At 39.6% G+C, this 16,941-nt stretch overlaps 1 protein-coding gene across 41 annotated transcripts in view; it reads right to left on the bottom strand.

Moving 5' to 3' along the window:
• Positions 1-16,941, bottom strand: part of LOC147018003 (sorbin and SH3 domain-containing protein 1-like) — a 329,576-nt gene that overhangs the window by 77,920 nt on the left and 234,715 nt on the right. For all 41 annotated transcript variants that reach the window (XM_085897162.1, XM_085897163.1, XM_085897184.1 and 38 more), the window contains one exon: positions 3,074-3,162. In XM_085897162.1, the coding sequence (XP_085753288.1) occupies positions 3,074-3,162 (89 nt within the window). The remainder of the gene's footprint in view (positions 1-3,073; positions 3,163-16,941) is intronic.

Below are 16,941 nucleotides of genomic sequence, written 5' to 3'. Positions count from 1 at the left end.
ACTGTCACAATGGAAGGATTTCAAAAATTCTGAGTAGTAGATATTCTTCCTCAACAGGAAAAAAACAACAACACCACAACAATATTAAGGCAGAATGGATTATTGGTATAGCTTCTGGGATGTCTAGTTTTATTTGATTCCTGACAAAGCAAATTTCGACATAAAAAACTAGTCCAGCACAAAACTCATGGTAGGGTGGTGTATATGGTAACAGTGAGAACAATAAGCGAGCATCCCAAGGTTGTGGGATTGAATACAGCTGAAGGCAGAAGTTAAAATTTCTGGAAAAAAAAAAAAAGAGTGGTACTAAAATGCTACCGTTAGGAGCAGAGTGCCACCAAATCCCTCTAAGTGCAATTGTAATCATAAAAAAGCAATGCAGTGGAAAGAGTACAGACTGTTGCAGAGGAATTAAATCAGTAACATTATTTGTACTTACTTGATGACAAATAATAATAATAATAAAAATGCCATTATCCTCGCTAAGATTAAGAAATTGATCTGACACAATAATACGGACTATAGCTAACAGTAATCACATGTGGTGAGGATTTATGATTATCTATTTGATTTTTAATTCAGTCTGTTATTGATCTCAAAGTTCTGGTTTCTGCCTCATCTGTCAGCAGTGTATTATCAACTGTCATAAGCTTGGTGTTGGCTTCGTGGTTAGGGTGGCGGATTGGGATCCTAGGGTCTTGAGTTCAAGCCCCGTTGGCCGCTGAATTAATATACACCAGGAGGTTGACTCAGCCTGTCATCCTTCCGAGGTCGGCAAAACGAGTACCAGTGGACTGGGAAGGGGGACACGGCATCAGCGGCATAGACACGTCCCAACCAATGATGCAACCAGCAGCCACAGGCTGCACTCGATAGAGAGAGATCAACTGTCATTGATCGATAGATTGCTCAGCTTGTTCAGACAATTCCTCAGGATTTATGAACCATAAGGAATACTTTTCAACACGACTGAGAAAACAAGAATTTTCTGTCATACATGCATTGACCGCATCATGATGAGGGTTATCTACATTCGGTTTCTTCGTCCATGTCCATACAATTTGCTCCAACTGCAAGAGAGTTCGTAGCACACCAGATCCTCATATTGCTCTTCGGGGAAGAGTTACTGTGGAGTAACTACGTCTGCATTTATCAACTTCTTCCGATAAAACTCATCCATCTGCAGACTCGTAGGTTTTCTTCTTCCCACCACGTGTGGTTAATGCTGCTGCAGATTCCTATTTTCCCCTCATACTATTTTCCTCTTGCTTCTTATATCGGCTTCTAATCTTGACATTCCTTACTTCTTTGCTTATGTTTAGCCTTCGTAAGACTGTCAATGCACAGCGTGTTCCAAAAAGACCTGGACAACTTTGGTTGTTAATAAATATGGAACCACAAATGATGCAATAACACCCTTTGGTTTATATGATACAGAAACTAAAGTTTTGTGTACATCATCAATACACTTCAATGTGAGCTCTGTTTGTCATGTGCGTCCACCAGTGCGCATGCAGCTGTGATTCGAGAATGCACATCCTGCAGGTTTGCCATCTTGGTGTTATAGATAGCGTCTTTGAAAAACCCCCACAGAAAAAAAAAACATCAAGGGGGGGGGGGTTATGTCTGGTGATCGTGGGGGCCAGGCGGTTGGTCTGTCTCGGCCAATCCAGCGACCTGGAAATTTTCATTTGGGACGACTCGAATGACGAAGGCTCCATGAAGGGGAGTGCCTTCCTGTTGAAAAATGATATCAGGTTGCGGGTCTTCAATCTGTGGGAAGGCGAATCCTTCCAGCATGTTAATGTAAATTGTTGAGGTCACTGTCTCCTCCGCAAAGAAAAACATAACCACCAAGCAGTCAAGGAGAAAGCCACATACCCATTGATATTTGGGCTGTCGTGCATGTGTTGAATGACATTGCGGGGTTTTTTGAAGCCCTAGATCCACACATTGTGCCACTTGACATTCCACGATATATGAAAGCAAGCTCCGTCTGTGAACATGACCATTTTCAGATAATCTTCATCGTCCTCGAATCGACAGAATTTTTTTGGGTCCATCATTTGGTTTGAGTTCCTGCAGAATCTGCACCTTATTGGCAGAAAGCTTGTCTTTTATGCAAAATCCTGTGTTCAGTGGTGGTGGTAGTCCCAGTTCTATGAATGCGCATCAAATTGATTTTCTGGGACTTTGTGGAAATGATCCATGCACTTGGTCAACTGGTATTTTTCTGTTTCTGACAACTTCCAGTCTCCTGAAAGCTCTTGTACCACTCCCTGATACTGGTCTGCGATGGCGAATTCATTCCATACCTTGTACGGAAATTACGCTGAACTTGCGTGTCGGATCTCGTCTCGGTGAACCATTTGACACACCGAGCGTTCTCCAGTGGAGTCGCCACTTTCTTTTACATTAAACCACCAGACTTGAAATTTAAAAAAAACTTTGAGTTTCTATATCATATAAAACAAAGGGTATTGTTGTGTCATTTGTGTTGCTAAATATATTAATAACCAAAATTGTCCAGGTCCTTTTGGAACATCCTTTATCTTAGCAGTAAAGGAAGCTGTTGCACATGTGCCAATTTCTGTTTCTCTTGTTTCAACATTTTCTTCTAAATTTTTGACCATTGGAAATGTATGCTCAGCTATGAAAAACTCTATCTTTAAATATAATGCAATATGTCAAGTAACTAGTTGGATTCAGTGGAGGAAGATGTGAATGCAATATGAGGATTATTTATGGAATAATCTCTTCTTGCAAATATTCTTCTGCAATCATCTTGCACCAACAGTCCATGGTGAATGAAGATTGAAAATTTATCAACTTTGCAAATCATTTCTCAAAATATACAAAATATAATCACATCAGGACCAATCATGTCTGTATTACAAAAAAGAAGAAAGTTACCTTATGATGGCACTTGTTTAAGTTTGTTAAGTCAAGAAGGTAGTATCTAAAAGAAAAAAAAGTAACTATCCAGATCTTTTTGATGTTGCCAGAATAGAAAATGTAATTTTTAGTCATTCTATGAGGTCAAACTGTCCGTGGAAAATGTCCCTGTTCTCACCTCTAGATGTAGGAGAGCTTGAATTTGAGACAGTACGCCGTGTGCCAGGCATTGGTGAGTCGAACTGCCAGCGGCTGGCATCAGGTGAACTAGATCAAAATAATGCCATAAGCAAAAAAGAAGGTGAAGTACATTTTATGTAAAGCAAAATTCTAAATAACATCACAAAAGCTTATTAGAAATATTCAAAGGTTAAGTCACAAATGAGGAATTATGAAATTGATTGAGAAGGCACCCTTGTCTGACAGGATGGTATGGAGATAGTCCATTTACCTATTGAGCTGTCTATAAGTCTGAATTTCATTCTTGGCCTGATTATAAATTGGCAAGTTACTGTTTCACACGTAGCCTGTTGCATCACAATGCAAATCGTCCCTCAGATTGACGTTAAACCGATTGCCCATCTTCTAGCCGTAGTTGGTGGACTGTAAAGATCCTGTTGCATCGTTCATGAAGAGTAGGCAAGTTATCAATGGAATGCTGGTAAAATTCTTAATTCCATCCTAAATGGAACGTCAAGCCTGGTCAGCCGGTTCCTGGAAAAATGGGCAAAAATCTTTACCGGCCGATACTAAAAGGAGGGCCTAATTATGGGTGTTAAAATATAGTAGGAACACATAGTAGAGGAAGTAGCTGTTGATTCGTATGCAGCCTGTGGTTGCTGGTTGCATAATCATATATATTATATACATATACATATATATATATATATATATATATATATATATATATATATATATATATATATATATATATATATATATATAAGCAGGGTGAATATACTGGTTCTGGCTCACTTTTCCCCATGTAAATGAATGGGGGATTTTCAGCGATTCATATTTTTTTTCTCTAAAAATAAACCCCCTTTTTATCCTAAGGTATATTTATTTGTCTCCCCTTTTAACCTGGGGACACTTTTTTTTCTTCAAAAAATCCATACAATAAGATAAAGATTTGTTAAAGGTGATTCGAAAGAAATATCTGAAACGTCTAACCCTTGGGACACTCTTTATCAAATAACCGATGCATATTGTTTAGCTCACTCATTGAACCTATAAATATTTGTTCATTCTCAAATTCCTTCAATAGTTTAATTTTCTTTGCACAATAATCCCCATCTAAAATATTGAAAAACAAAACATTTGAATCTTTATATTTTTTAAGATACCTCTGGCTTTGGCTTCCCCTCCACTCCCACCTCATGTTTATATGTGTACTGTACCGTCCACCGAACAGTGATGACTCCATCTACACCTCACTATCCGAAAACATGGACCATCTTCTATCTTCTCATCCAAACTCTCTCTTCCTCTTATGTGGTGACTTCAATTGTCATCCCTTTTGTGTCAAGAATATCAATGTCAAGATACCCCTTTTGTGCCATTACGAAATGATAAACTTCTCTTCATGATCTCATCTGGCCACCGCCCAAGTTGCAAATCATTTTTGTGCATAAACCACGCCATAAAAAAAGTTTTGTTTCAAATGTTTTCAGTTCGTGTCATGAAAATGAGGAAGTGTTTTTTTTTGACACGGTCGTGCTGTGTGAATGAGGAAGTCTTTTTGGACAGTCATGCTGTGAAAAATAGAAACTATTCTGTGAGACAAGGTCTCGTGTTTATATTTTATCTCAGAACACGAACTGAAAACATGTTTAATCAAAACCATTTTAGGGTATTTTAAGTATGTTTTAAAAATGATTCATACAATTTGAGAATATATCTCCCAGTTATTTTCCAAGCTGTCTCTCCCGAAGCGTCATTTCCTGTGGCCACACCCAATGATTAAGCAATCTCCTCATCGTTGCTTTATAAGTGATTCGCCAGGCAAAGTTTCTGCCAGACGGGATTTTCATTTTTACAACTGAGACATGAGCGATCTTTCTTCCGCGAACAAAACAGCTCAACACAAAGTTGGTAAGCCTGTGTATAGGTTCCTCTTTGAACGATGAAGCAATTGATTATAATTAAATCATGATAATTCTGATATATATATTTTTTCCCTGACAGGTCATTGGAAGAAATTGAGTTTACATATCACGACGAGGTGCATGAAATGAATACTCTTATTGAAGAGATCAATGATTTTAGAAGAGAATTGAAAGACATTTATAATGAGTGGTACGAAGTCTTATCACGTCCTCTCATCTCGAAGGAATCCTCTCATCCCCATGTGTGTGTGTGTGGGGAAGGGTGGGGATGGGATGAGGGAGGTGGTGGGTCAAAGGTGGGGGCGCACAGGGGGGATGAGGGGGTGGGGCTTGTGTGGGCGGGGATTGTGTGGGTGGGGTTTATGTGAGCGGGGCTTCGCTGTGGGTGGGGTTTGTGTGGGCAGGGTTTATGTGGGTGGAGCTTGTGTGGGCAGGGTTTATGTGGGAGGGGTGAATGTGGATGAGGCTTATGTGGATGAGGTTTGTGTGGATAAATGGATGGGTGGATGGGTGGATGAGTGGAGCTTGTGTGGATGGGTGGATAATTTTTTAATTAAATAAACATGTTGTGTGTGGGGAACTAATTAACTAATCACTAATTATGAGAAAATGATGAATATGGGTGGAGCTTGTGTGGGGTTTGTGTGTGTGGAGCTTGTGGGGGGTTTGTATGTGGTGGGGTTTGTGTGGGGTTTGTGTGGGGTGGGGTTTGTGTGGAGCTTGTGTGGGGTGGGGTTTATGTGGGTGGGTTTTGTGTGGGCGGAGTCAAAAAGGGGCGGAGTCAAAAATTTCAATTTATCTTTGTCTTTTGTAATTCCTGTGAATAAAATGAACCTAAAATCTCTTCCCCTTCCAAATCATATATCTTATAAGTCCAAGGAACCGTATCTATTACATCAACAATTTTAAAAAGTTCGTTCGTCCATCGTTTAGTAAAACCCTTTTCAAAATGAGATTTCCACCTATATATTCTTACAATATCACCAACTTTGAACTTAGGTTTTCTGACATTAATCTCTTTTTCATATTTTAATTTTGTAAATGTTTCTGATGGTTTCATATTTGTTGACGTGTGAATCGTGTCATTATACTTATCCACAATATCCTGAATAAAAGATGACCATTGTTGTGAACCGAGTTGTGTGAATTTTTTATATAGTCTCTCTTTTAAGGTACGATTAAAACGTTCAACAACAACTGCCTTCCCTTCATTAAAGGTACTGTATAATGTAATACTGTTATTTTTTAGAAAATTCATAAATGTCTTGTTATAAAACTCTCTACCCTCATCAGTCCACAATTTTTTAGGTTTTCTCTTACTTTTATTAAATATCTGTTGAAAGGCTAACATAAGAGTATTACCTGTTTTGTTTTTTAATGGTACAACCCATGCGTATCTACTCCTCAAATCAATAACGGTTAAAGCATACTTGTACCCCTTATCATTATTGAGTTCAATCAAATCAGCAGACCAGATATAATCAACTTCCTTGGAATAAACTTTCCTTCTCTGAAACTTTGTGAATATTGGTTTATGTAATTCATCAGCTAATTGCTCTTCAGTCTTAATGACATCATTAGAGCCTATAAGTTTTTGAATTTCCAAGTCCAAGTTTCAATTTAGCACTGATCATCTTCTTCACAATGAACCGATCAACTTTTTCTCTCAAGGTTGGATTTTGTATCAGAGACAAATTATACAACATTTCTCTATCGGCTTCATGCTTTTCTTCCAACGTTGTGGTATTCCCATAATCAATATCGTGTCTCATGCACACTTCATCAACTCTATTGATGGGTTTACTCCAGGATTTAGGATTGTCTGCCTCATCTAATCTTTTATCCAAGTTTGTGCCTGGACCACAGAAAGAATACCCTGGAAGATGTAATTCCCCTGGTATTCCAGTAGTTCTAAATTTACTTCCTGATAAAAACTTTTGTATATCTCCTCGTTTGTGTTTGGAGATAAATTGATTTTTTTTTGAACCACACACCGAACATATACCTTTTTGTATAACCCTGTTATTTTTACTTTTAATATATGAAATATTTTCAGTATTAGTTTTCTTTTTACATTTGAGACAATAACTCATTTATTTATGTGAAAAATTCCTGCAGAGTGCAAAAACCTTTTTAGTTTCCAACGTGCACATTTGAATCTTAATTTTTAAAACATAAAGAATCCTTAGAAATGCCTTCACTCTCTCCTCCATTTATTTAAGAAAAAAAATAAAAATGAAAAACTTGAATTGAAATGAATATCTTGTCGATGTCAATAGCCTTGAAGAAAATATTTCAAATAGACTTGTCAATTCTTTGTTTTCCTCCTCGGTGGGTTGAGTTATTTTCTGTAATACCACCAATCTTTTTTTAATCTCACTGGTTTCCTTATTTTGATATTCATTTTGTCTCGCTCTTTCCTCCCTCTCTCTCTCCTCCCTCTCCTTCTCTCTCTTCTCTCTCTTCTCTTTTTCCTCCTTCTCTTTCTTCTCCCTCTCCTCCTTCTCTCTCTTCTCCTTTTCCTCCTTCTCTTTCTTCTCCCTCTCCTCCTTCTCTCTCTTCTCCTTTTTCTCCTCTTTCCTGTCTTCTTCAACTCCTTCCTCATCCCTTATTATCCTTGAATCGCTTACACCCCATAGAATATCATACATATATTCATCAGGATTTCTTGTTATTCCTGTATCCAAAATATTTTTTTTTACAACAGGAAACCAATAAAATTTCTTTTGAATTTCTAAAAGAGTCTTACCTTTTCTTAACTTTATAATTTTTTCATTATTTAACATTCTAATTAAATCTAAAGTTGTCGGTTTATCAACATCAGCATAATGCCAATCTTTTATTGAAAATACCTCATTCTTATGTTGTAGAACATATTTATTAAAACACCGAATACCCTTTTCTTGAAGGTATGCTTGGACACAGAAATGATAATTTTCTTGAAGCCTTCTTGCTGTCATTTATGTATTAGAAATATCTCTTCTTCCTCTTTCGGCTTGCTCCCGTTAGGGGTCGCCACAGCGGACCAACTGTCTCCATTTCGCTCTATCCTCCACATCTTCCATTGACACTCCAACCACCCGCATGTCCGCCCTCACCGCATCCATGAACCTCTTCTTTGGCCTTCCTCTTCTCCTCCTGCCTGGCGGCTCCATCTTCAACATCCTTCTCCCGATATACTCCATTTCCCTCCTGTGCACATGTCCAAACCATCTCAATCTCGCCTCTCTCACTTTGTCTCCAAACCGTCCTACCTGCGCTGTCCCTCTAATACACTCATTTCTTATCCTATCCATCCTCGTCACTCCCAACGAGAATCGCAGCATCTTTAACTCTGCCACCTCCAGCTCTGCTTCCTGTCTTTTTGTTAGCGCCACCGCCTCCAAACCATACAACATAGCTGGTCTCACTACCGTCTTGTATACTTTCCCCTTCACTCTTGCAGCTACCCTTCTGTCACAAATCACTCCTGCAACTCTTCTCCACCCACTCCATCCTGCCTGCACTCTCTTTTTCACTTCTCTCCCACACTCTCCGTTACTTTGGACAGTTGATCCCAAGTATTTAAACCAATCCACCTTCCCCACCTCAACTCCTTTCAACTGCACCATACCACCACCCTCCCTCTCATTTACGCACATGTACTCCGTCTTACTCCTACTGACTAACATTCCCCTTCTCTCCAGTGCGTACCTCCACCTCTCAAGGCTCGATTCAGCCTGCTCCCTACTCTCCCTACAGATCATGATGTCATCCGCGAACATCAGGGTCCATGGAGACTCCAGTCTGATCTCGTCCGTCAACCTGTCCATCACCATTGCAAACAGGAAAGGGCTCAGAGTCGATCCTTGGTGCAATCCCACTTTAACCTTAAACCGGTCCGTCATTCCTACCGCACACCTCACCGCTGTCACACTGTCCTCATACATATCCTGCACGATCCTCACATACTTCTCCAACACTCCCGACTTCCTCATACAATACCACAACTCTACTCTTGGCACCCTATCATAAGCTTTCTCTAAATCCACAAACACACAATGTAACTCTTTCTGGCCTTCCCTATACTTCTCCATCAACATTCTCAAAACAAACATCGCATCAGTGGTGCTCTTTCCTGGCATAAACCCATACTGCTGCTCACAGATCATCACCTCTCCTCTCAACCGAGCTTCCACTACTCTTTCCCACAACTTCATGGTGTGGCTTAACAACTTTATCCCTCTGTAATTTCCACAGCTCTGCACATCACCCTTATTCTTGAAAATCGGAACCAGCACACTTAATCTCCACTCCTCCGGCATCCTCTCACTTTCCAAGACTTTATTAAACAATCTGGTTAACAACCCCACTGCCATCTCTCCTAAGCACTTCCATGCCTCCACTGGTATACCATCTGGGCCAACCGCCTTTCCACTTTTCATCTTCTTCATAGCAGTCCTCACTTCATCCTTACTGATCCACCCCACTTCCAGATTCACTATCTCCACCTCTTCCAACCTTCTCTCTCTCTCATTTTCTTCATTCATCAGCTCCTCAAAGTACTCCATCCACCTTCTCAACACACTCTCCTCGCTCGTCAGCACATTCCCATTTGCGTCCTTTATCACCCTAACCTGCAGCACATCCTTCCCAGCTCGGTCCCTCTGTCTTGCCAATCGGTATAAATCCTTTTCCCCTTCTTTTGTATCCAACTTCTCATACAGCTCGTCATATGCCTTTTCCTTGGCCTTAGCCACCTCTCTTTTTGCTTTTCGACGCCACTCCTTGTACTCCTGCCGACTTTCTTCATCTCTCTGACTATCCCACTTCTTTTTCGCCAACCCCTTCTTCCTTATACTTTCCTGTACTTCCTCATTCCACCACCAAGTCTCCTTATCTTCCTTTCTCTGTCCAGATGTCACACCAAGTACCTTCCTAGCTATCTCCCTCACAACTTCTGCTGTCGTTGCCCAATCATCCCACCCATCTTTACCACCATCCAACGCCTGTCTCACCTCCTCCCTAAATTTCACGCAACAGTCTTCCTCCTTCAGCTTCCACCATCTGGTCCTTGGTTCAGCCCTCACTCTCTTCCTCAACCTCACCTCTAAAGTCATCCTACAGACCACCAATCGATGCTGTCGAGCTACACTCTCCCCTGCCACAACCTTACAGTCACTAATCTCTTTCAGGTTGCATCTCCTACTTAAGATGTAATCCACCTGTGTGCACTTTCCTCCACTCTTGTATGTCACCCTGTGTTCCTCCTTCTTCTTGAAATACGTGTTTACCACTGCCATTTCCATTCTTTTTGCAAACTCTACCACCATTTGCCCTTCCACATTTCTCTTGTTGAGACCGTACCTCCCCATCACCTCCTCATCCTCTTTATTCCCTTCCCCAACATGTCCATTGAAATCTGCTCCAATCACCACTCTTTCATCCTTGGATACACTCTCCACCACTTCATCTAACTCACTCCAGAAATCTTCTTTATATTCCATCTCACACCCCATATGTGGGGCATATGCACTGATGACATTCATCATCACCCCTTCAATTTCCAACTTCACACTCATCACTCGGTCAGACACCCTCCTCACCTCCAATACCCTCTTGACATGATCTTCCTTCAGGATTATCCCGACACCATTTCTCCTCCCATCCACACCATGGTAGAACAGTTTGAAACCACCTCCAATGCTCCTCGCCTTACTCCCCATCCACTTGGTCTCTTGTACACACAGTATGTCCACCTTTCTTCTCTCCATCATATCAGCCAACTCTCGCCCTTTGCCAGTCATCGTCCCAACATTCAGAGATCCAACTCTCACCTCCACACTTCTACCCTTCCCCCTCTCCCACTGCCTCCGGACTCGCCTTCCCCGTCTCCTTCTCCTCCTTCGCCCAGCAGTAGCACAATTTCCACTGGTACCCTGCTGACCACCGGTACCGGTGGCGGTCGTTGGTAACCCGGGCCTCGACCGATCGGTATGGAAATTCGTTTTGTTGTCCGCATAATGATTTGGCATAGGTTTTTACGCCGGATGCCCTTCCTGACGCAACCCTGGTCGCCTCTTACGACACACAGGGATATGGTACACCTATTCTAACCGGGGCATACACCGGGCCCAGTACAACTGGTGCTCATTTCGCCGACCTCGGAAGGATGGCAGGCTGAGTAATACAACAATGTATTAGAAATATATGTTAGAATAATATTATGGCACGAAACACCTCCCCATCTTCCCATAGTTAAATCATTTTGTATTTCCTTACTTATTATATATAATCCTGTTTTTTCTGTTTTCATGATATAAACAAGGGCAAAACCATTATTATATTTACCCTTATTAAATTCTTTTATTTGTTGTTTACGAATCGTGGCCCCACAAAACTCATTCTCGATACCAAGTGGATAATATTCTTCCTTATGAGACTGATTTAATTGTTCCAGGTCTTCGAGGTTAATTTTAAATGACCAATTATACCCTAAATCATTCATATCATACCCCCATTGTTCTATTCCCAGACAAACGATACGCCCTTCTTTATAAAAATTTATTTTAATTCGAACTGTGAATTCTGTATGACCTGGAGATAATATCAACACTTCTGTATCTTTGGAATACACGGCCATTTTATTTAAGGATATATATTGTGATAAATCGCTTAATCTCACCAAGTCATTCGCGTCAGTCGGGCTTGGATAATTTTTTAATTTATAATCATTTTTCATGTTAATATTTTTGGTTATATTATATTTATGTCGTTCAGCCTGTGCCTTTGTGTAATAATTTGATAAATCAATGTCCAGTTCTTGAGATACACCAAAGATAGAACCATCTTTACCAACATAAGTCATTTATATTAGATTAAAAATAATATCATAATTTTTTTTATTTTTGTTGAGTTGAAATAACACATATAGACATAATTGACCACAACACTTGGAATTTAATTCTTGGACTTGAAATGTTTGATAAACACCATTCTGTAAGAATTTTATGACTTCAATAGGTGGTGGAAGACCAAAACTATCAAAATAATATTTGTCTTGACTATTAAAAATACAAACCCAATGAGAACCGTTCCCATTATTATCTTCTAAGTTCATAATAATATTCTTTGTATGTTTCGGCACATTTGTTAATTCATCTCTCATACAAATAACCACATTATGAATTTTTGGGAAGATGGGTTAGGGTTTTTTAAGGGCTACCGCCGCATTTTTTTGCAATATATAAATGGTCAAACCAAGTATTAATCAAACTAAAGAGTGGAGAAAATCTCAGTCTTGGTATATAAATGGAAAACATAATGAATGTGAAAAATATCAAATAAGTCTTATTGAAAAAATAACTAAAACAAAGGTAAATAAAACAAATAAGCGAATCAATTTAAAAAGTAGTAAGTTAGAGGATGTAAAGAAAAAAATGAATATCCTTGAATGGACTGAAAACTTTGATGGTTATCAATTGAACAATGAAAAAACAATTTACTATAATCTCAAAATGATATGTGGCTCAGGAGGTGGTCAAACAAGAGCATTAAGAGAAGTTTATCATTTCGTAATGGCACAAAAGGGGTATCTTAAAAAATATAAAGATTCAAATGTTTTGTTTTTCAATATTTTAGATGGGGATTATTGTGCAAAGAAAATTAAACTATTGAAGGAATTTGAGAATGAACAAATCTTTATAGGTTCAATGAGTGAGCTAAACAATATGCATCGGTTATTTGATAAAGAGTGTCCCGAGGGTTAGACGTTTCAGATATTTCTTTCGAATCACCTTTAACAAATCACATTACCACTTTAGTACTTGAACAAATCTTTATCTTATTGCATGGATTATTTGAAAAAAGTGTCCCCAGGTTAAAAGGGGAGACAAATAAATATACCTTGGGATAAAAAGGGGGTTTATTTTTAGGGAAAAAAAATATGAATCGCTGAAAATCCCCCATTCATTTACATGGGGAAAAGTGAGCCAGAACCAGTATATTCACCATATATATATATATATATATATATATATATATATATATATATATATATATATATATATATATATATATATATATATATATATATATATATATAATCTATGTATGAATACATGTATGTATGTATATATATATATATATAGATATATATATATATATATATATATATATATATATATATATATATATATATATATATATATATATATATATATATATATATATATATATATATATATATATATATATATATATATATATATATATATATATATATATATATATATATATATATATATGTACACACACACACACACACACACACACACACACACACACACACACACACACACACATACATAAATATATACATCCATATGTATATATATATATATATATATATATATATATATATATATATATATATATATATATATATATATATATATATATATAGTTACGGTTGTGGAAATTCGCATTACACCATAAAGGGTCCTCAGGTGAGATATATCGGTAAGTTCATGTGTAGTTAGCACAAACCCATTGTATAGAGGGAATATATGTGATCCATTCGGGCTGCGATTCTTCAGTTAGCCGTTTTTCTTTTGCTGTCGTTATTTTGGACCAAACACCACCCCAACAACCAAATCGCCACCATCAACAATACCCCCGAACAACTCCACTAAACCGCCACTTCACCTCCACAACCCAACCCCGCAAGCATCGCCTCACCCGCCATTCTCTAACGACGCCCAACAACGGCCCAACCACCATGGCAAACCTCCCACCACCTTCGCCTTTCTCCTTCACAACCAGCAACCGCACCACCTGTGAACACTGAACATCAGGCTGTCTAGGGCCCGTTCGGTGATTGGTGCTGAACGCATCGAGCCGCGAGCGCGAATGGCGGTCTTTCCGAGGGAGAAAACGGATCGGGGGAGCTTCACGCTCCCTTTTCCTCCGTCCAATGGGCGAGCGTGGGGCGGCTTGGCCCCGCCTCCAAGCACGTGTATGTGAATTCCGTTTTGGCAGAAATGCGGATCAAAAGAGGCTCACACCCCTTTTTTGCCTGACCAATGGCTGACCAAGGGGTGGCGTGGCCCCGCCTCCAAACGCATTTTGATCCGGGAATTTGCATACATGCCTCTCCCTCGTTCTATAAAGGCGCGCACAAGGGGTGGTTTGCTCTCTCCGTCCTGGAGCTGGTCTCGTCGTTCGTCTTGGCTGGTCTCGCCTGGTGGTCTGGTCTGGTCTTCTGTCGGTGCCAAGGTCTTCTGCCGGTGCGGTCCCGAGACCCCGCTGGCGGGACGGAGCGTCTGCCATTCCCCTCTCCCGACACCGAGCATCAACGGTTTCCCCCCCCCTTTATCCGCGCTGAGATAACGCCGGAAACCCAATCTGTGGCGTCGAGCGGCCAACACGTGCCGGCGCAAAGCACGAGCTCACCGACCACGCCAGAGGAGCTGGGAGCTGAGGTCGCGGGAGGAGGACTCGACGCGCGCAGGGAAGTCACTACTTTTCTTTTCTTTGCTTTTGGTGTATGTGTGTGTGTGGCGCCAGTCTTGTAAAGTAGAACTGTGTAAGTGTGCCCGTGCAAGTCCCTGCTTTCATTCTTGCTTTTGTTCTTTCTTTGACTGTATGAAAACTGTTGCTGACTGTGAATACATGCTTGTCTTTGTGTGTGAAATAAATGTGCATTGTGTGAACCGTTTCCTGTTTCGTTGCGTCTTTTTCCCTTAATTGAATCTCCATCTTGCATCACGGAAGGGATTCGGAGTGGGTTTCAAAATCCCGGTAAATAATCGGAACCGTCAAGGCCGATGATAACTCCGCTTGGTTATCCCTGTAATACGGAACGAACCGCTTAAGCAGTTCGTGTCCGGAGTCGGCTTGTGGCGTGGTCCCATCCCTCGGCAGATTACCCGTGCCAGTACCATAGGTATAGCGACTTTCGACGATTTACCCTATCTTGCGCGGGTGGACTGCGGACTGGGTGGTGGTGGGGTTAGACCCCCACCCGTGACTGGTTTCTGGCGGTAGTCCCAGTAGGGTCACGACTGAATTGCCCGTCCGGTGGGCGATACGGTCGTGATTCGAGTTACGTGGCCGATCGCACACCGGGCGGGCCAGAATTCGTAACAATATATATATATATATATATATGTATATATATATGTATATATATATGTATATGTATATGTATATATATGTATATGTATATGTATATATATATATATATATATATATATATATATATGTATATATATATATATATATATATATATATACATATAAATATATACACACAAAAATATATACAGTGGTTCCCCCAGAATCCGAATTTAATTCATTCCAGGAGGCTGTTCGGATTGCAAAAAGTTCGGATTCCAAAACCATTTTCCCAATAAGAAATAATGGAAAGTAAATTAATCCATTCCTGGGCCCCAAGAAAACCCACTTGCAAGAAACTGTCAACTGAAATTACCCATGTTTCAGGTAAAATAAGATGAGTAAATGACCTAAATATCAAGTAATAATAATAAAAACAAGAAATAAATGCACTAACATGAAAATAAACTGCATTTACCTTAGTGAGGAGTGCTAATGCTGCATGTGGAAGCTGGAGAGGAGGAAGGAGGGAGAGGGTTTATTGCTTGGAAGGTGAGTCACCTTCCATAATAACATCAGGCAACTGTGCTTCTGGTGTTTCCTCTCTTTGTCTCTTCATTCCCCTAACATTAAGACCACTTGTAGAGGGCTGGGGCTCACTGGGCTCGCTTGCATTAGAGAACCACCTTTCCAAAGTTGTCTGGTGTTGGCGACTTTTCTGAATTTTTCTGAAGTGGTCAATCACATTGTCATTGAACAAATTTATGCTCCTGTTGACCACTGCCCTGTTCGGGTGCCACGTTTCGACAATGGCCTGTGTTTTAGACCACAGGGAGCAGAGTTCCTGAATTTCAGCACTGGAAATGTTCCCAATAGCTCCCTCTTCCTCCTCTGAAGAAATTTCGTCTTCCAATTCTTCTTGCTGCATCTTGTGGAGTGCTGAAGTTCTTCTGTGGTGAGTTCATTTTTGTGATCCTCCACTAACTCCTCCACATCCTCTTCACTCACCTCCAAGCCCATGGACTTGCCCCGAGACACAATAACAGGCACAACAGGCGGTTCTTTGAAGCATTCAAAGTCTCTGGATGCAACTCATTCAGGCCAGAGTTTCTTCCAGGCAGAGTTCATTGTCCTCAGAGACACTTCCCTCCGTGCTTTGTCCATGATTCTTAAGCAATAGAGGATATTATAATAATCCTTCCAAAACTCTCAGAGGGTCAGTTCAGTCTCGTTTGTCACCTCAAAGCATCTCTGGAACATAGCCTTGGTGTACAGTTTCTTGAAATGCGGGTCGAATAGGCGGGGGAGATGAACGTGAACAAACATGAACGCTACATGTGTTCGGTTTTTGAAAATGTGTTCGGTTTTTAGGGCAAAATTTTCTCGAAAAAATTGTTCGGATTCCAATTTGTTCAAACAATGGGGCGTTCGGATTCTGGGGGCACCACGGTATATATATATATATATATATATATATATATATATATATATATATATATATATATATATATATATATATATATATATATATATATATAGAAATATATATATATAGAAATATATATATAGAAATATATATATAGAAATATATACATATAGAAATATATATATATATATATATATATATATATATATATATATATATATATATATATATATATATATATATATATATATATATATATATATATATATATATATATATATATATATATATACAGTGGGACCCGCTTAATAGAATCACTTTGGGCCGGACAAATTTGATTCTAATAAGCGGGTGATTCTAATATCCGAGTTCACCAGAGTTGTGGAGTATCAAGCGGATCAAATGTCGAGTACACAT

Source organism: Eptatretus burgeri, chromosome 10 (assembly GCF_056783735.1).
Source record: "Eptatretus burgeri isolate ZD-2024b chromosome 10, Ebu_testis_v1, whole genome shotgun sequence".
Classification (NCBI taxonomy): domain Eukaryota; kingdom Metazoa; phylum Chordata; class Myxini; order Myxiniformes; family Myxinidae; genus Eptatretus; species Eptatretus burgeri.
This window is presented reverse-complemented; position numbering and strand designations above follow the sequence as displayed.